Source organism: Echinops telfairi, unplaced genomic scaffold (assembly GCF_000313985.2).
Source record: "Echinops telfairi isolate 266 unplaced genomic scaffold, ASM31398v2 ScPeMD7_23;HRSCAF=83, whole genome shotgun sequence".
Classification (NCBI taxonomy): domain Eukaryota; kingdom Metazoa; phylum Chordata; class Mammalia; order Afrosoricida; family Tenrecidae; genus Echinops; species Echinops telfairi.
Genome location: NW_022103920.1, coordinates 83,363,485 through 83,383,522, shown reverse-complemented (window position 1 = coordinate 83,383,522; position 20,038 = coordinate 83,363,485). Strand labels below are relative to the sequence as shown.

At 43.9% G+C, this 20,038-nt stretch overlaps 1 protein-coding gene across 1 annotated transcript in view; it reads right to left on the bottom strand.

Moving 5' to 3' along the window:
* The window catches only part of NFE2L3 (NFE2 like bZIP transcription factor 3), a 43,807-nt gene that overhangs the window by 1,852 nt on the left and 21,917 nt on the right, over positions 1 to 20,038 (bottom strand). The window contains 2 exon segments of the mRNA XM_004718179.4: positions 463 to 546; positions 3,325 to 3,468. Coding sequence (XP_004718236.3) covers positions 463 to 546; positions 3,325 to 3,468 — 228 coding nt within the window.

Here is a 20,038-nt window from a genome sequence, read left to right as displayed (position 1 = left end):
GCTAAAAAAATAGCAAAAGTATGAAAACTAGTCTCGGCTATTAAAAGGACTGGGATGGCTCAACCTAATATGTCAATTCTCTATAAGTTCATCTATGGATCAAAAATCACAATCTAGGGAAAGTTTATTATAGAAATACAAAATAGGACTAATTTTAAAAGCATAAAGAACTTTTTAAGTTTAATACTTGGAAGTCGGCAAACTAAAATTTTTAGTTTGTCAAATGTTTACTGCTATTTTGCTTCAATTTGAATGGTCTAGATTATATCTTTGTGGTTATATGTAAAAAGTATGAATATTGGTTAATTCTCAAAGCGTTTTTATAAAAAAGCTGAGCCTACATGCTCAAATAATAATACGTTTACTATTAAATACTAGACAAGTATTGTTTCAACTGCTTGGTATGTCAAAGTGTAAGCATTGTGTTGACTGAGATCTAAGAGCTCTAAATGCTCTAGTTACCTCCAGCGACTGTTCAGGCTGTGATGAAAGCAAGTGAAGTAAGTCTTCCACACAAAACGGTACGTCTGCCCCATTTAGATGTCTCTGTCGAAGAACACAAGGTACATCATTCTTCAGATAAATCACATAATCTTTAAAGAGAAAAATAGGCTTTACCCTCCATGCTGGATTTGATCCCACGTTTAACATATTTAAAGGCAAAAGTCAGTATCTAGCTTCCCTATATAAGGGCCTTTAATTCCAGGCTCCTCCTCCCATATAATGTTTGGCTTATACTTTCAGTTCCACTGTATTTTGCCCCTCTATAGACCTTTCAAATTGGTTACAAAATTACATAGCTTTTTCTTTTTTATTGTAAATAATTTTATTGGGGGCTCTTACAGTTCTTATTAAAATCTATACACATCAATTTTATCAAGCACCTTTGTACATATGTTGCCTTCATCATTTTCAAAGTACTTTCTGTTTGAGCCCTTGGTATCAGCTCCTCCCCACCCCTCTCCTACCCTCATGGATTCCTGATAAATTATTTTCTTATCTTACACCACCCACGATCTCCCTTCGTCCACCTTACTGTTCATCTCCCTAGGGAGGGGGGGGCGGGGATTTGTATCATAGTAGTCGGTTCCCCATTTAACCCCCTACCTTCATGGTATCACTATTCCCATTGCCCTACATATTTGGTGTCTTAAAACAGAAATTCAGTTCTCAATTGGGAGGCCATAAATCCCAAATGCAGGCACTGGGAGGGCTGCATTCGTATGACCCTGCCTGTCCTCTTCCAGCTTCTGAGGGCTGTTGCACTCCAGCAGCCACATCAATCCTTTAAGGCCAGGGGTGTCAAACTCAAAACGAGGGCCATTTGGTGCAACAGGCAAGATTCACGTGGGCCACATCACATTTACAAATTTTGTTAAATTTATATTTTGAAGTGAGGATTCAGGAATATGGATTGGCTAATTAAAACACTCGTTTTTATTTAAACATTTAATGTATTTATAAAACAAACTTATTCATTTTTACCTGAAACTTGCCAGTGCTTTCCTCCCACTAGCTTTCACTTACCTCTTACGTTGTGACCGGAAAATATAACAAAGTAATAATTGTTGGACAGCTGACAAGCGTGATGCACAATCGTAATGGCTTCCCTCTAAAAATGTTAACTAGCGCTGCTGCTAGGTATGATTTATAACAGCACAACCCAGAGTGCTCTTATTAACTTTTTTGCTATGGGGATCTGTTTACATTACGTGGCACAGAGTGGCGGACATATCACTTCCAAATGTTGCCGGAGCTGAGTGCATGTTTATCCAAGTCCACAGGCCCCCGGGAAAGTCATTGGTTTCCGTGTCTACTCATCTTCAGTAGTTAAAGCGCTAATGGAATTGTGTGTACGATATTGCCTCGATCTCCCGTAAGTGCTATTTTCTTCATAACAGAATTTTCTATTTTTATTTTATTTCAGAGCATTGCGAGCCACAATAAAATCTCGGGGGCTGCATGCGCCCGCGGGCCACCAGTTTGACACCCCTGCTCTAGGTCATCATCTCTGTGCCTCCAATCTAATCCGTCTTTTAAGGATATCTGTCATTGGATATAGGGCCCATCTGGATAATCCAGGATGATGTCACCTAAAGATCCTTAAATGTACTGGTAAAGCCTTTTTTCCCCAAATAAGGTCACTCACACAGATTCTGAGAAGGTATATCTTTGGGGGGAATGTGGGGACACCACTTACCCCACTGAGGCGTTGGGTTGCACTTATGCACCCAGCTTCTAACCAGAAGGTTGTCGATTAGCACCCAGCCAGTGGCTCCATGGGATAAAGACCAAGAGATGCTTCACAAAATGACATGCTATGGGGCAATTCTACTGTGTCACATGGGATCATTATGAGTTAGCATCAACTGGACAGCTATAACCAACACTTTTCCACCCCAAGGTTTATCTTTCTCTGCCTCTTCACTATTGAGTAGGGAGATAAGACATTGAGTGGTCAAGGATGTGGTCCCCTAGGCTTGTCCTTTGTCTGGTTCCGTGGACCCCCAATGGTTTCCTTTAGCTGGGGGAGACTGAGAATTTGGGTTCAAGTCCTAGGAGTTGTATCCCGGGATCTCTGCTCTCATCCCCAGGCTTGGCTGCTCTTGAGATAGCTGGTTGAGGAGTGTTGGGTTGGGGATGTCAGTCCTCTCTCCTTTTCTGTAGCAAACACAACTCATGAAACCAGTTGGAAAGTTCCTAGGGATATGATTACTTAATACTAGGCTTACAGATAGTTTTTACATACCTATATCCATGAACACAAAACTGCACGTTTTCTTAAACAATTAAAATTAAAAATGAAACAATATTTAACCATACAACATTTGAGATAAAGGGTTCAATGTAAGGGTTGCTTGGGTCGGTCAATATAACAATCTGCTGCTTTCTTTGTCTTTACATTTGATGTTTAGTTTCTAAGAACTCTACTATGTTTATTACTGAAATAATGCTTCACGAATGAAACTGATTTACTGGGATTAACACTATATTTGGGACTCTGTAGATAAAGGTATCTGTTGAGATAGGTATACCACAAAGAAAATTTTGAGATTAGAAGGCTTAGAAGAAAATAAATTTGGATGTTTGTCTCGTGAAATGGATAAAAGTTAGGAAGTAAATGTATACAGTTTCTGTAATTTTCATTGAGGAAATAAAAATGTGTCCAAATGGACATGTCCTTTAAGTCGAGAGTTAAATGCAACTAAATTCTATGGGTGGATGCCACATTAAAAATGTGTTTCGTATAATAGGGCACATTGACGTGCAAAATTCATTCACAACTCACGTGGTGAAAGCCAAATGTCCACCACGCTTGCTTACCTCGTTCCTTGATTCGGAGGGCTTTCCTGCCTCCCAGTCAGGTCTGTGTGCTGTGTTACTTTCAACTTCCAACACCCTCTGTCCACCTTCATGCTGGGAACCGTAACCCACAGCTTCACGCCCTTCTCTCAGAACCTGTATTTCCTAAAAAAGTTGCAGAAAATATGCAAACTAGAAATCCCATTTCATCAAACACGTAAAAAAGCCTTTACAACTGCATTGTACATGCTACTCAGCCTTTATAAAATTTACAAGTCAACACTATATTCCTCTGGTTCCTTGAGGCTTCCTCACCCCCCACTGCCATGACCCCAGTGCTGCTTCCCAGTTCAGACTAGACCGGAGCATGTACACAGGTGTAGAAAGGGATGGGCGCGCACGACACAGAATCCAGGAGTGGGAATGGTGACGCCGGAAGGGGAGGGGGAGAGGAAGGGAGAAAGGGGGAAACCGATCACGATGATCGACACATAGCCATACACCCCTCTATAGGGGGAGGACAACAGAAAACATGGGGGAAGAGAGAGAGCGGCAGTGTGAGGGATGAAGATAATCACAATGTACAAGCTGGTACCCAGGGCTCAATAGAAAGTCAATGTCTAGACGAGAATGAGGGCAACATATGTACAAACATTGTGATCAGTTCTATTTCCCTATGTACAAACACGCCTGATTCAACTGATGCATGGATTGTGATGAGTTGTACGAGCCCCCAATAAAATGATTAAAAATTTACAAGTCAAGGTGAAACACCAATGATCGAAATAGATCTATGTACATATATTTATATGGTAAGTATGAAGGCAACAGATGAACATTGGTCCTCTACTCAAGTACTCCCGCAATGCAAGAACACTTTGTTCAAATAACCCTCCCTCAATGCAAGAACACTTTGTTCAAATAACCCTCCCTCAATGCAAGAACACTTTGTTCAAATAACCCTGCATTCTGAGATACCTTCCCTATATGATAGCCTAAGACAAAATGGGTGCATAAGCAAATGCAGTGAAGAAAGCTGATGGTGCCCAGCTATCAAAAGATATAGTGTCTGGAGTCTTAGTGGCTTGAAGATAAACAAGCGGCCATCTAGCTGAAAGCAACAAAGCCCACATGGGAGAAGCACACCAGCCTGTGTGATCACGAGGTGTCAATGGGATCAGGTACCAGGCATCAAAGACCAATGTGGTAGTTATATATTTGTCCATTTGAGAGGATTAAGAGTGAAGGAGTGGAGTCTAGTCTGTCAATCGGATCATAGCCAATGAGGCTTCCGTGTGGGCATGGCCTTCTGAGAATTCTGGTACTTCCTCCTTGGAGGTGGAAGACTCTCTGCTCCTGCCCTGGGAGTCATAGCAGGTGACAAGACACATGGACCCACCCTGATGCAGAGACCCCTGCCAGTGCTGGGATGTTTTCAGTGACACTGGATCCAAAGACTTTCTACCCACTGGCCTGTGATCTTCTACATTCAGCATCATTGCATGTGTTTCGTGAGTCTTCAGAGGACTTTATAGATTGGTATCAGACATATGGGCTAATATAGGACTTATGGATTTGATCTGGACTGGGATGTTTTCTCAATGTTCAATTGCTCTTGTATATAAATCTCTTTCTTGTACACATGTGTGTTCATGGATTTGTTTCTCTAGTCTACCCAGACTAACACAATCCAGAAGAAAAAAATCACATCAATGTGAATGAGGGAGAGTTCAGAGTGGAGACCCAAAGCCCATCTGTAGACAATTGGACACCCCCTTACAGAAGGGGGTCACAAGGAAGAGATGAGCCAGTCAGGGTGCAGTATAGCACTAGTTCTTTAATGCTTTCTCCCTCTCACTATCATGACCCTAATTCTACCTTACAAATCCGGCTAGACCAGATATATACTGGTACAGATAAAAGCTGGAAACACAGGGAATCCAGGACAGATAAACCCCTCAGGACTAATAATGAGAGTAGCAATACCAGGAGGGGAAGGGGAAGGTGGGGGGAAAGAGGGAGAACAGATCACAATGATCTGCATATAATCCCCTTCCTGGGGGACTGACAACAGAAAAGTGGGTGAAGGGAGACAGCAGTTGGTGTAAGGGATGGAAAATTTTTTTTTCATAAATTATCAAAGGTTCATGAGGGAAGGAGGGTGGAATGTTCTAAAATTGATATGGTAATGATTGTACAATTCTTGATACGATCAAACGACTGAACTATTCAATTGTATAATATGTAAATTATCTGCCAATACTGTTAAAAAAAGTGGGATGGTTATGGACAATGGATCATAATGAGTTGGCTTCCATTTCCTGCACTTCTATCTTGTTTGCATACAACAAACATATATTCCTTTAAAAGTCAGGGAAAAGGCAAACATGTTTACTTTGAAAAAGAAACCAACGCACTAACATCTCCACAGATATTTTCAATGCGGCTAAATTTGCCCAGGTGACTTCTCTCCCTGTTTAATTTATCTCAGCAAAGCCGAAAACGCCTAGGGGTGTTTCCTAGACACTCAAATCGTCACTGTTGAGCATGCACACACTGGACTACTTCCAGGACAGCACCATCCCCTCTCCTCTAAGCACAGAAATGCTAATGTGAAGGTCAAATGAATTGGAACTCTAGGCAGGAAGCAGAGAGAGGTGTCAAAGCACAAGAGGAGAAAGGCAACTGCCCTCCTGGCAGCCCACTGGGTTTGGTTTCTCTGGTAGGTATCTCCAGCTGACGTTGGGGCAGTAGTGGCTCAGTGGGAGAATTCTTGCCTTCCTTGTGGGGGCCCCAGGCTTGATTCCCAGCCAAGCATCTTGGGCACAGCCACCAAGCATCTGTCAGTGGAAGCTTGAGAGTTGTCATGGTATTGAAAAGGTTCCACATTCTGATCCTGCATTATAACCTGCAGCTTCCTGAATAAACTCCTTAGTGGTGAGTAATGTCTGTGAGCTCTTGTGTGGCCAATGCAATGACATTTTGAACCCATTATAGAAGTGAAGGAGCCCTGGTAGCATAGTGGTTATGAGTTGGGCTGCAATCCACAAAGTCGGCAGTTCAAAACCACCAGCCAGCTCCACGGGAGAATAAGGGGCTACCTTTCTACTCCCTGGAACAGTTACAGTCTCAGAAATTCACAGGGCGCAGTTCCGTCCTCGGGTTGCTGAGTCTGTACTGACTCGATGGCAGGAAGTTTGGTTTTGTGCTTATTCGAGAAATATAGCTTGCCCTGGGAGGGTCCACTGCAGTCAGAATTGATAAAAAGTTTTGAGTGGGAGGCGTGTATGACTTACACCTCAGAGGAATCAGCCTGGGGCTGAGGATCTTGAGCCCCCTCCTCCTGTCTTGTGACATAAGAGGAGGGAGGTCAGATGACACTCCCATCCGTTTTCACAAATGGGCTTTTGAAAGTATTTGTTGGAGAAATACAGTGAAAAGATAATAGATTTGCCACAAAGTCCCACTAGAACGTTAGCTGTCTTGACGACCGTGACTCTGTCATGTCTACCACTGTTGTCCACTCTCTCCCACCAAACAAACAAAGAAGCTCACCGCCATTGAGTCAATGCCAATTCATAGCGGCCCCTGTAGGTTTCTGACACGTTAACTGTTTATGGGAGGGAGTAAAAGGCTGTCTTTCTCCTGAGCAGCTGGCTGGTGGCTTCCAACTGCCAGCCATGTGTATGGCAGCCAAATTGTAATCACTACGCCACCAGGGCTCCCTACCTAGCTGGCATACGGCAGACCTTTAATAAATAGGTGTTGAATAGGAGAGCAACTGACCCAATTCCCAAGACATTGGTAGGGCTACTTCTAGAGGGGTGGGGTCTTGTTTTTTCCTGCAATGATAATGCTGATTACTACCTGGATTTTAAGAAGGAATCCATTCTTAACACTTCATCTTTTGTCAACGCAAAGTTTCTTTTGTTAAACCTGAAAATCAAATTTAAAACAATAGATGGACATTGGGCCCCCACTCAAGTTACTCCCTCAATGCAAGAACACTTTGTTCTATTAAATTGGCATTCCATGATGCTTACCTTCCCAACATGATTGATGAAGAAAAATGTGTGCATAAGCAAACGTAATGAAGAAAGCTGATGGTGCCCAGCTATCAAAAGATATAGTATTTGGGGTCTTAAAGGCTTGAAAGTAAACAAGCGACCATATAGCTCAGAAGTAACAAAGACCACATGGAAGAAGCACACCAACCTATGTGATCACGATGTGTGGAAGGGATCAGGTATCAGGCATCAAAGAACAAAAAATCGTATCATTGTGAATGAGAGAGAGTGCAGATTGGGGACCCAAAACCCATCTGTAGGCAACTGGACATCCTTTACAGAAGGGTCACAGAGGAGACGAGCCAGTTGGTGCGATGTAGCAATGATGAAACATATCACTTTCCTCTAGTTCTGAAATGCTACCCACCCCCCACTATGCTGATCCCAATTCTACCTTACAAATCCAGCTAGACCAGAGGATGTACACTGGTACAGATAGGAACTGGAAACACAAGGAATCCAGGACGGAAGATCCCTTCAGGACCAGTGGTGAAAGTGGCGATACTGGGAGGTGGAGGGAAGGTAGGGTAGAAAAGGGGAACAGATTACAGGGATCTACATATAACCTCCTCTCTGGGGGACGGACAACAGAAAAGTGGGTGAAGGGAGACACCAGCCAGTGTAAGACATGACAAAATAATAATTTATAAATTATCAAGGGTTCATGAGGGAAGGAGTGGTGGGGTGGGAGGGAGAAAAGTGAGCTGATCCAAAGGCTCAAGTAGAAAGCAATGTTTTGAGAATGATGAGGGCAACAAATGTATAAATGTGCTTGACACAATGGATGTATGTGTGGATTGTGATAAGTGTTGTATGAGCCCTCAATAAAATGACTTTTAAAAAATTTAAAATAGACTCCTGAGGCAGCTAACTTGGTTTGCAAATTTGCTTTTGGTGGGTGAAGGAACTTTTGATCTGTCACATGGTATGATTTACAGCAGTGGTTCTCAACCTGTGGGTCTTGACCCCTTTGGGGGGTCGAATGACCCTTTCACTGGGGTCACTTAATACATCCTGCATATCAGATATTTAAATTACAATTCCTAACAGTAGCGAAATCACAGTGATGAAGTAGCAACAAAAATAACTTTATGGTTGGGGGTCACCACATGAAGAAATGTATTAAAGAGTCGTGGCATTAGGAAGGTTGAGAACCCCTGATTTAGAGCCATGAAGCTGGATCTGTTGAAGTGTAGTCTGAATCGTGAGTTAATATAACACACATGCACGTGCACACATGAGACTCTAGAACTTGTAACTTTACATAAATAAGCAATAAAAAGATTTAAAGGTTTAATAAAAGATGAGATTAAAACCATAAAGAAATTAAACCAGTAAAAACCAACCTGGGAAGGTTAATTGTGGGGAAATTTTCAGTCTGTAATGAAATTTGGAGGAAGTACTTGAGTGGTCCAAGTGACTATATGCTGGACTACCAGCCAAAAGGTGAGTGGTTCAAACCTACGCAGAGTCACCTTGGAATAAGACCTGGTGGTCTGCTTTAGCACTGGAAATACTCCATGGCGTGGTCTCACAGGCACATACACCAGGGAGGTCTGTTCTCCTTAGAACAGTCACCCACACAAGATCCACAGGGCAGCTGGTACTCAGAGACCAAGTTCAGAAGGAAGGAAAAACGGAAACAGGGAGGAAGGGAGATGAGTATTGTTACATTGTTGGGCGAGCAATCAATGTACAAAACAGAAAGCAGTCTCAAAGTATCCCACAGAATGCATGTGAACCCAAAAAGAGCACATGGTTTAAGGTCAGGAGAGGCGTGCAGCAGGGATGTGGATCCTCTCCCTAATTCAATGTGTACGCTGAGTGCATTTCCAGAGAAGCTAGATAAAGCTACAGAGAAGAATGTGGCACCAGGATTGCAGGAAGGCTTATTTACAACCTGAGATATGGAGAAGACACAACCTTGCTGGCTGAAAGTGAGGAGAACTTAAAGCACTTGCCAATGGCGGTCAAGGAGTGCAGCCTTGAGGATGGATTACAGCTCAAACGGAAGGAAGACCACAACCCTTACAACTGGATCAATAGGTAACACCATGATAAACAGAGAAAGGATTGGGGTTGTCAAAATTTCATCTTGCGTGTCCAACTATGAGCCCAGTTCTACCTTACAAACCTGGCATGTACACTGGTACAGATAAGAGTTCTCAATACACAGAATCCAGGACAGATAAACCCCCCAGGAACAGTATTGGGAGTAGTGATACCACAGGCAGCGGTTCTCAACCTTCCTAACGCCGCCGACCCTTTCATACAGTTCCTCATGTGGTGGTGACCCCCCCAACCATAAAATTATTTTCGTTGCTACGTCACAACTGCACTTTTATTACTGTTATGAATTTGGTGACCCCTGTGAAAGGGTTGTTCGATCTCCAAAGGGGTTACGACCCACAGGTTGAGAACCACTGCCATAGGGGTAGGGAGAAGATGGAGAAAGAGGGAACTGATAGCAAGGATTGATGTATACACCCCACCCCCAACTGCCCCAGGGGAACGAACAACAAAAGTGGGTGAAGGGAGACAGCAGATAGTGTAAGATATGAAAATAATTTATAATTTATCAAGGGTTCATGGAGGGGGCGAGTAGGGGAAGGGAGTTGATACCAAGGGCTCCAATAGAAAGAAATGTTTTGGAAAGGATGACGGTAACAGTATGTACAAATGTGCTTGATACAACTGATGTTTGGATTGTTATAAGAGCTTTAAGAACCCCCAATAAAAGTTTATTTAAAAAAATTCATCTTCCTAGGGTCCACAATCAATGCTCATAGAACAACAGTCAGGTGATCAAATGATCCACTGTACTGAGTAAATCTGCTGCACAAGTCCTTACTTAACATGTAGACAAGGGTGTTACTTTGGGACCTAAGGTGTGCCTGACTCAAGCCGTGATATTTTCAACTGCCTCATGTGCACAGGGAAGTGGACACGAGTAAGAAAGCCTAGAGGAGAGTGGCTGCATTTGAATTACGGTGCAGGTGAAGATCATCAAAAGTACTCGGGACTGCTGGTCTTGGGAGAGGGACCGTCACAAGCTCCTCCAAGGTGAGGAGACGTGGTCTCACGAACTTCAGGTACGTTATCAGGAGAGACCAGTCCCTGGAGAAGGGCAGCATACTTGGCAAAGTAGCGGGGCAGTGAAAAAGAGGAAGCCTTCCACAAGACAGATGGACACAGTGACTGACTGCAACAACGGGCTCACATGTTACGAACCACCGTGGGGATGACACAGGACGGGGCAGTGTTTCGTTCTGTTGTCCATGGTCGGACATGCCCCACTGACTTGGCAGTCCCTAACAACAACAAAGAGAAAGATGATAATGCTTCAGGAAAACTTGACGGATCCAATTTAACAATGGTCAAAGCTCACAGCACAATATCGAGAGCAAACCTACGGCTGATTTGCCTTCAGAGAAGGGCACAATACCGCTTCAGTGTCCTTTCTGCCCCAAACTTCATGGCCTCAAGCCAATCATGAGGAAACACCAGACAAACCAAAACTGGAAGGCGTTTGACTAAATAACTGGGTGATACTCTTCAAAAACCTCAAGGTCAAGAAATACCAAGGCTAAGAATTCTTCCAGATTAAGAGACTAAAGAGATTTGAGAAATAAAGGCAATGTATGACCCTGGATTAGCGGTGAAGTCGGGAGAGGAAGGGAGAGAAGTTATAAAGAATATTTGGAGGGTACACAAATAGTTAAGTCTTACTAATGCTTATCAACAGCTCATCCCACCCCCGTGACAAGGCTCTTTGTAGGTGGACAGGCATCTTTACAAAAGCACCTGGGCTCCTCTTTTCTCCTGGGGATCCACCTATCTTTCAGTCAGTAACTGAGCACTTCACCTTACATGGGCCGTACATTTTTTACATAAAATTGTTTAAATAAAAAATATGTGACAGAAATACTTTAGAAACCATTCACTTCTAAAACCATTCTCTTTTATACCCATGGATGTGCATTTTAACGATCATTATTATTTTTTAATTTAAAAGTTAGCTACAAAGAATTCATTTTGATTTTGACCCCTCCATACTTTACGTCTGCACGTGTAAGAGAAAATTAAACTTCTCAAAACTTCTTAATCAGCAATTTTTTAAAAAGTATGTTGGTACTTTCCATGTATGGCCTATAGGAAAGATTTAACGTTTCAAATTAAAAAAAAAATTTAAGGTACTACGCTAATTTCTGTTGTAGCTTATTTTTTAATGGAGTAATTTTTTATTTCATTTTAATCGATTTATATTTAAATACCCACATGTGGCTGTGGCTACCAAGCTGGGAGTGCATTTTAAGCTTTTACTTTTCTTTTCTTTCTTTCTTAATCATTTTATTGGGGGCTCATACAACTCTTATCACAATCCATACATACATCAATTGTGTAAAGCACATTTGTACATTCGTTGCCCTCATCATTCTCAAAACATTTCCTCTCCACTTAAGCCCCCGGCATTAGCTCCTCATTTTTCCCCTCCCTCCCCACTTCCCCCTCCCTCATGAACCCTTGATAATTTATAAATTATTATTTTGTCGTATCTTACACTGTCTGACGTCTCCTTTCACTCACTTTTCTGTTGTCGGTCCCAAAGGGAGGAGGTTATATGTAGATCCCTGTATTTGGTTCCCCTTTTCACCCCGTTGTAGCTTTTAACAGATTTTTATGTAGAATAATTTTACTTGGCATTCAAGTAATCGAATTGTTGCCACCTGCTTGAGCATATGAAAAATTATGTGTACATTTAAAATTTTATGATTACTGGCAATAGAAAACTCTTATTCTTAGATGTGCACAGAAATATTTGGGGATGGGGTAATGCAACAGCTGATTCAGCCTGAAACATTGCAAAGGAAAATAATGATCTATCTGTGACTATATATTCTATATACACACAAGTACAGGTGATTCCTAATTCCTGAAGTATTTCAGTTATGATGAGCTGCACTTAGGATTGTTTCTAAAAATATTTCTTATCTTATGTACTACACACACAAGATTTTAGCATGTAACTTGGGGATGTTAGCATTCTCAGATACTCAGATCAGATTTATAAAGGCCCTGATTTTTTTAAAAAGGCATTAATAATAAAAATTAAAATAACGAAAATCTATCTCAAGTCAGAGATTGCGTGTTCGTTTGCACAAGAGTAGTCTTTGGGTTATGAATGAGATTTATTTGTTCCTATGTGGGTCAGGTTTGTAGAGAAGCTGGAACAGGTAGGTGCCTACAGTTCTCGTTCAGTGCAAACACAGGGAGAAAGATGAGGCTTTCTGTTCCCCTGAGTATTTTCGGTCAGAAATCCACACGGATACAGCTCAGTTCTCTCCTAGAGGGTTGCTATGAGTTGAAAGTGATTTGATAACAGCGAGTTTGGTTTGGAAAAAGCTCAAAGCAAATTGCCACATCTCCAGAGAGGCCTCCTGGGTGAGTCTGAACTGCCCACCTTTGACACTGGCAACTGAGTGCCCAACCATAGTACCAGCAAGCCTCTTATCAAGAGAGAAATCAAATGAGACAAAATGTAAGCAACTGGGAAACCTGTGTAAAGGTGTACACACTACTCTTAGAACTTTTTTGTAAGGCTGAAAATATTTCTAAATTCAAAGTTCCTCCCCAACATCTCGATATAAAAAGTTACTTTGGCCAAGGGGTTGACCCAGTACTTTCCCTGCTTTCTTTTTCCTAATTATCCTGTTTTCCCTGAAAGTCTTATCAATTGCTTTAATAATTTTCTCACCTTTTCCTGTACATTTTCACTTCATATTCCATTTTCTTATCTAATTCTTTGGCTATGCTTCCACATTAATGTCACATGACATTCTTATCTTCTTCCTGAGTGATTAACAGCGATACTTTCAACGTTTTACCCCAATAAGAGTTGTATGTGGACTTCATCCATCCAGTACACTCTGAGTGGTAAGAATAATGAAAAAAACACATTCAGACTTTGGCCCATCTGAGCTTACATTTTAAAGGGAGAGGGAGAGAAGAGAATACAAGTGAATTAATACATAACATAGTTGTGCTATACTACCTTACGGTGGGTCAAAGAGGAGAAAGGGGGCCTGCTTTAGAAAGGCCGATGGGATAGAGGAAGACCTAGTGAAAATGAGGAGGGAAATACCGAGGAGTACATTCCAGGATCCATGATGTTCAAAGACTGTGTTCCTCACCTTGTTACCATAATGAATCTAATCTAATTAGGCCATGAACTAGTGGCCTAAGGAGGGATTTTTAGGCATTTCCTATTTTTCCTTTCAACAAACAATATTAAAAGGGCCTCCTCATATACTTATCTTTGTACACATGTGCAAATAGGATAAACTCCTAGAATTTCTGCCGGGTTAACGGATATGTGAGCTTAGTTTGATGGATACTGTCCAAAAGTCCTTTGACAATGTTTGTGCCAATTAAAATTCTTATCAACAGTTTAAAATAGGTGAAAACGAATTATCTTGTTGTAGTTCTAATACTTCTCTCCCTCTGAACGAAGATGACCCTTTCACAAGTTAAAAGCATCTGCATGCCCTTTCTAGGAACTGCTAGGGACTTTCACTCGCTTGTTTTTAAACGGACTGGTAAGATCACAAGATCAATTCTCATTGCCTTCTCCCATCCAGTCTCCAGAGAGATCCAGGAGAGAAGGTACGATCCGTCCGGGGAGACCCTAACAGTTGAGCTGAGTGTGGAGGATGGTCTGGAAAAGCCGTGGTTTTAACAGAGGTGGAGGGCTCCAGGAGCTATTTTGAAAAAAGCACAAATTTGTTGATGGACTGGGAAAAGGGATAAGAAGAACCAGATTTGTGGCTTAAAGTGTTAACAGGGAAACAATCACAACTTCGCCCATTTGGTAGATGAGAGGAAACGTCCGACCTGGAGTTAAAATAAGGGTTGGGGGACATCGACATACTTTCCCCCCTTCAAATCCAGAGGAATGGAGGAGCGCCCCAGCCAGAGAGTGCAGAGAAGGGGACTCGGAACATGCGTCCCAAAGAAGAGGCAGAGAAGCCAGCAAGCAGGTTTCGAAGAGCAGGCGACAGTGATATCTGAGCCCACGAGCATTTCAAGGAAGGAGTGGCTGATAGCATTCAGCTGCTTGGAGGTTGCCTAAGGACAGAAATCCATTGGCAATGAGGAAGCTGTTTTGACCTTCAAAGGAACATTTCAGGGTTCAAGCCAAGTGGTACTGCATGGAAGAGTCAATGGGAAGACATATTGGAAACTGTACTTGACAATTCTTTCAGGAATTTTGGCTATGCAACTGAGCAGAGAACGGGTCGGAGCAGTGTCTTTTGTGTTTTGGTAAGGCAATGATTCAGGAGAGTGGTGAACTGCAAAGTAACATCCTTTAGAAAGCAAGAGTACAGACTCAAAGGTACAAGTGGCTGATTTTCAAAGGGAAAACAAAGCCTTTGTTTTGAGCAGAAGATAGAGATGCAAGAATCTATCTGCGTACTTGTCAGCAAGTAGGTAGGTATATCGGTTCTTGTATTTGAAGACTATTCTTTGAAAGGGGAAATGGATATTGAACAGTAAGCTGGTGTCAAAGAACACCTTTAGATGGATCTTAAAGGGTACAATGTTCAAAGGCTGTCAGCATTTCCTCTTCCTCTTTCCCAAGAAGAAAGGCAGTGAGACTGGGATTACATTGAGTGGAGACGCCCCTGACTTACAACGTATTGCACATTCAAGTTACAGCAAACGATACTTACTATCATCTTTTTTTAATGTGTGCACACACTGTTAAAACACATTTATTAATTTATATGTAATGTTTCCAACTCCCAAAGAAAAATAAAGATTGGATTAGAAACTGATAATAAAAGGCAATAAAAATTAAATCTGACAGACGGTGAAATGAGAGAGGCCTTTCACTTACAATCGATCCAACTTATGATGGACGGGTCACAAGATGAGGGGAGAGGCCTATTAACAATTAAGCTGGGGCAACAGGCAGATACCAGGACTGTCCACATGACTATCCTATACGGGAACACAGTTTACCTTACACAACCTATGTAGCCAATAAAAATCTTCTAAGGTAGTTCCTTCCTTCCTTCCTTCCCCTAATTTAGTCAGAGCCTATTATGATGTGTACCAGGAGTACTGTGTAGAGGAGTACGCATCCAAAGAAGGGATGACCAATACCCCAAACCCTCAAAAAACAAAGACGGTTGTCATGAGACGCATCATCTTTATCTATTTTTTAATTTTAGAGGTGGTGGTGGTACATCTTAGTATTTTATAGAAGTCCTAGTGATGATGCCCAGTGAGCACTGGGCTGTTAGCCAGCAACAAGGTCGGGGGCTCAAACTCACCAGACGATCTACCAAAATGTGGCTCTCTGCTTCTGTAGGGATTTCCAAAACTTCACAAACCCCCAAAAGGGTTTTACTGTAAGTAGGGATTGACCAAATGGGTTTGTTTTGTTTTCGGGTGTGTGTATGTGTGTGTTGCTATACATACCACAAGGTTCAAGTGTCCAAGTTTATGTGCTTATAGTTTCAGACTTTCAGGTTTTGTTTTCCTGTGTGTGTATGTTTATTGCTATAAACTATAAGGTTCAAGTGTCTAAGTTTATGTGCTTAGTTTCAGACTTCCCTTCAAGGAAGCATTTGTGGCTGGCTGCTAGGGACAGCCTCCAACCACGCCCCTCAGGAAACCCCTCAGCTGCTGAGCACCCTTCCCTCGGGCTAAGGCCTACTCAGGGAGCCTAACGTGCCAGGGCTGATGGATCAGCTGGTGCTGGTCTAAGAGCCCACTGTGGGATGATTTTGGTGGGCTGTTTTAGCCCAGAACTCCCACCATTGTTGGCCGGCATCACACCCTGACTTTTCCTTCAGTCTAGTTCTTCCCTTCCACAGGTATGGTTCTCCAGAGAACTCTCTTCCTTGAGTGGGAAAGAGACCACCATTCCGAGGCAGGGAGAGGCGGAGGTTTCAGTATTGCAATCTTTATATTTAGAAAAAGGCCTATCACGTTTATTATATAATTTGCAGTCCACAAAGCACCACAGAAACCTGGGCTAGGATGGGTCAAATGCAAAGGGGCGGAGGCAAATGGTCCAGCAAGAAGGCTTGGTAGTGTCAGGGTTAAGCACGCAGCAGCTAACTGGTAGGTCAGGTGTTTGAACTTGGCAGTTGGCCCACAGGAGAACAGGCTTGGGTATCCATTCCCCATAATTATGATAGCCTAGGAAATCCCACTGGGCAATTCCATTGTCAGATATGGCCAGTGTAAGAGGGAATGTACCCAAGGCTACCACCATCACAACCCCTACTGCTATGACCCCGGGCCAGTTTAAAACCCCTCTTTGGCCCTTAATTTCACCATCTGTGAAATGAGAGAATACTACACTTCACATTTCAAGGAAGTAGCTGAACAAGAAAACAAACTGACACACTACCATGGGGTTGATTCCGACTCACAGCAGTCCAGTAGGGCAGAGAACTGCTTCTTAGTGTTTCCAAGACTGAATCTTTGTAGGAGCAGCCAGCCTCACCTTTCTGTGGAGCGGTTGGTGGGTTTGAATTAACGTTCGTTCAGTTAGCAGCCACTGCTCCACCAGGGCTCCTTCAATGAAGGAAAATCAAACCCAAACCAAACTCACTGCCCTCGAGTCAATGGTAGGTGGTAACTGGTAGTGACTATCCGACAGGTAGAACTGCCTCTGTGAGGTTCTGAGTCTGTAACTCTTCACAGAAGTAGAAAGCCTGTCTTTCTCCTGCAGAGCAGCTGGTGATGTTGGACAGCTGACCTTTCAGGATGTAGCCCTCTGTAACCACTCTGCCACCAGAGCTTAGGTGAAAAAAAGGACTTCATAAATGGCCAGAAGCTATATAAATAGTATCACTACTGCTCTGTGATTCTGAAGCGTTCTAAGTAATGAGCAATCACTGAAAACATCATCATCAGAATTTCAAGAGAAAGCAACACCAGCCCCTCAGAGCCAGTAATTACAACCTTCCCACTCCCTCCCTGTTTTCACAACTGGGTGGCAGGCAGCTGAGCTACAGAGCGCACCCACTTTAAGTACTGCAGAATGTACTGGAGGTTTATGGTCTATGCTTTAATGTAAAGAGTGGGCAAGTCAAACCCATCATTAAGTTACTTTTTATTTGTGTGTAGGTCATTTTTACCCTTGTAAACCAAGGACCCAATAAAGAAAAGAAAGCATCCACACTTTTACCCTGTTTGTGAGCTGGGATGCGTAAGCACAACTATACACCCCGAGACGTGTAGAGCTAGCACCTGCTGGGACAGCCCTCCCTACATAGCCCTCTTGGCTGGACACCAACCCACCCTGTCCTCTGCTAGGATCCAAACCCCGCCACTTTGGGCCCCTTAGCCCAAACTCAGCTCTACAATCCCTTTCTTTGCAGGCTTTCTCCGATGGCACTTCCATCCTCTCTGAGATGACACGCGGGGGACTTTCCTTTCTTTTCCTGGGGGTAAGGCCAACAAGCTGGTGTTCAACCAGAGAGACACCATGGGACCCATCAGAATGGCCCCACAGCATCTTCTGGGCTGGAATCCTTAGGGAACAGATCACCATTCTGGGTCCATTGAAGACCACTCGTCTTCTAACTAGTCACCTTTATCACCTGTGTCGGGAGCAGATGTGAGTCTTGCAAGGTGGTTTTCAGAGTTACTGCAGGTGAGGCAAGGGGGAGGCACCAACACCACCCAGGGAGAGTGCGCTCCTGCAGTCTCAGCTGGCCTGCTGGGGCCTCTCATTGATTCATCTGAGGGTGGAAGGCCTGAGACCGGCTCTGACCTTTAGGGCTTGATGAATCTTCAAAGATAAAGCACAGCCCGGCGGGCGCCTCGGAGAGGACCCACAGCGCAGACCACTGGGGCCTGCCTGGAGTGGAGCTGGAGAGCTGCAGAGGAGGGGCACTGTGCCCGTTGTGGCCTGGAAGGGTTTTCACAGTCACACTAACATAGCCGTCTTTATTGTGCATTTGCTCACGCCTGTGAGATAGGTACTGTTAGGAACCCCTCTTAAAGGAAACGGAGTGACACAGAGGTTAAGCAACTTGCTTTGGCCACAGGGCTAGTAGTAGACAGAGCCAGCATTGACTGCCAGTGTTTTGATTTTAGAGCCAACTCTCCTTAACCATCCTCCGACATCTACCCCCACCACACCTGCCTTGGTTTCTTAGTGCAGCTGTAACAGAAATGCCACAAGTGGGTTGCTTGTAACCAACCAACAGGGATTTTTTCTCAGTCTGCAAGGCTTACAAGTTTGGGTTCAAGGCACAGGCTCTAGGGCAGAGCCTGCTTTCTCTGTGGACTCGGAGGAAGGACCCCAGTTTTCAGCTTCTAGTCCACGGATCCTGGCAAGCTTCCTCCCTCCCCATCTGTACCTGCTGCGGTACCTAATGGCTCCTTTTCTAACTCCAAGGTGCTGAGTTTAAAACAAACCCCACCAGGAATGTGGTGTATTAAATAACAAAAAGCCCACTTCCCGGTGGGTGACACCCACTTGTACAGGGGTAGGGATTCAATCCATCACACAAACACTCCTCTGGCAGCTCCTCAGGTAACTCAGACGCTGACCCGGCTATTCCAGGCACCTCCTGCTGGCTGGCTTCCAGCTGGGTCCAGAAGAGGGAGGCTGGAGCAGAGGGCTGAGGGTAAGGGCTCTCCTCCCCACCCCCTTACTTCCACAAAGCACCCAGGGTGGTGGCTGCATCTCTCCTTGGCCTGCTGGGGGCCTCCCCCAGGGCTGGCTCTCACTGTCACCGGTGTTCCAACATCTATCTTCCTGTAGGGTCTCACTCACCTTAGGCAGCGAGGGTGGGCCCTGTTTCTGCCGGAACCCCACTGCACAAGCTGGTGGCCCACTTGCTTCCTATGGTCACAGATTCCAGCAACTGTGGACCAAGCACGTGCAGGCTCCCAGGAAATAAGAGGAAGTTCCTGTCAGCTTGATTATCATGCATGACCACTGGAGCAGGGGGTCTTACTTGGAATGCAATTGGAACAAACCCACCCAGAAATACTATTCATGAGGTGATTGGGGGAATTTGAATATGACTGGGGGGTCTGATCATGCTACTGGGTTTCAGGAGGCTTTGAGTCTGCCAGGCTTGATGGCAGAGAGAGAATGGTAGTTCAGAGGGAGGGCTCTGGCATAGTGGTTGCCTGTTGGCTACCAACTCCAAAGTCAAGCAGTTTGAAGCCACTGAACCACTCAGCAGGAACAAGACGAGGCTTTCTACTCCTGGAAAGAGGTTAGTCTTGGAAACCCACAGGGGGCCCTGTCGAAACCCACTCGATGGGAGGGAGGGAGGGAGGGAGGGAGAATGGTTATCTCGGGGATCGATAGTGAAATGTTTATGGAAGATTTTCTCAGTCCATGATGGAAAAGGAAAGGAGCAAAGTGGAGCTTTTCTACCCGTGAAGTCTCTTTACGTAAAGCCCTCGCAAGAGAGGATGCCTGGAGTTTGTTCCAAGCCCACGGATGGGAAGGGAAGGAGCTAGGGCAGCTCATGACCCTCGTCCCTGTTATGAACAGATGCATGACACTCTCTGCAGCGAAAAGTGACATGCAAGGGAGCACGCTGCAAACACACGGAAAAGGGTCTGCTGGGCAGAGCTTTCCTAGTATGCATCCCCCCCCCTCTAGGCACTAGGCGAGCATC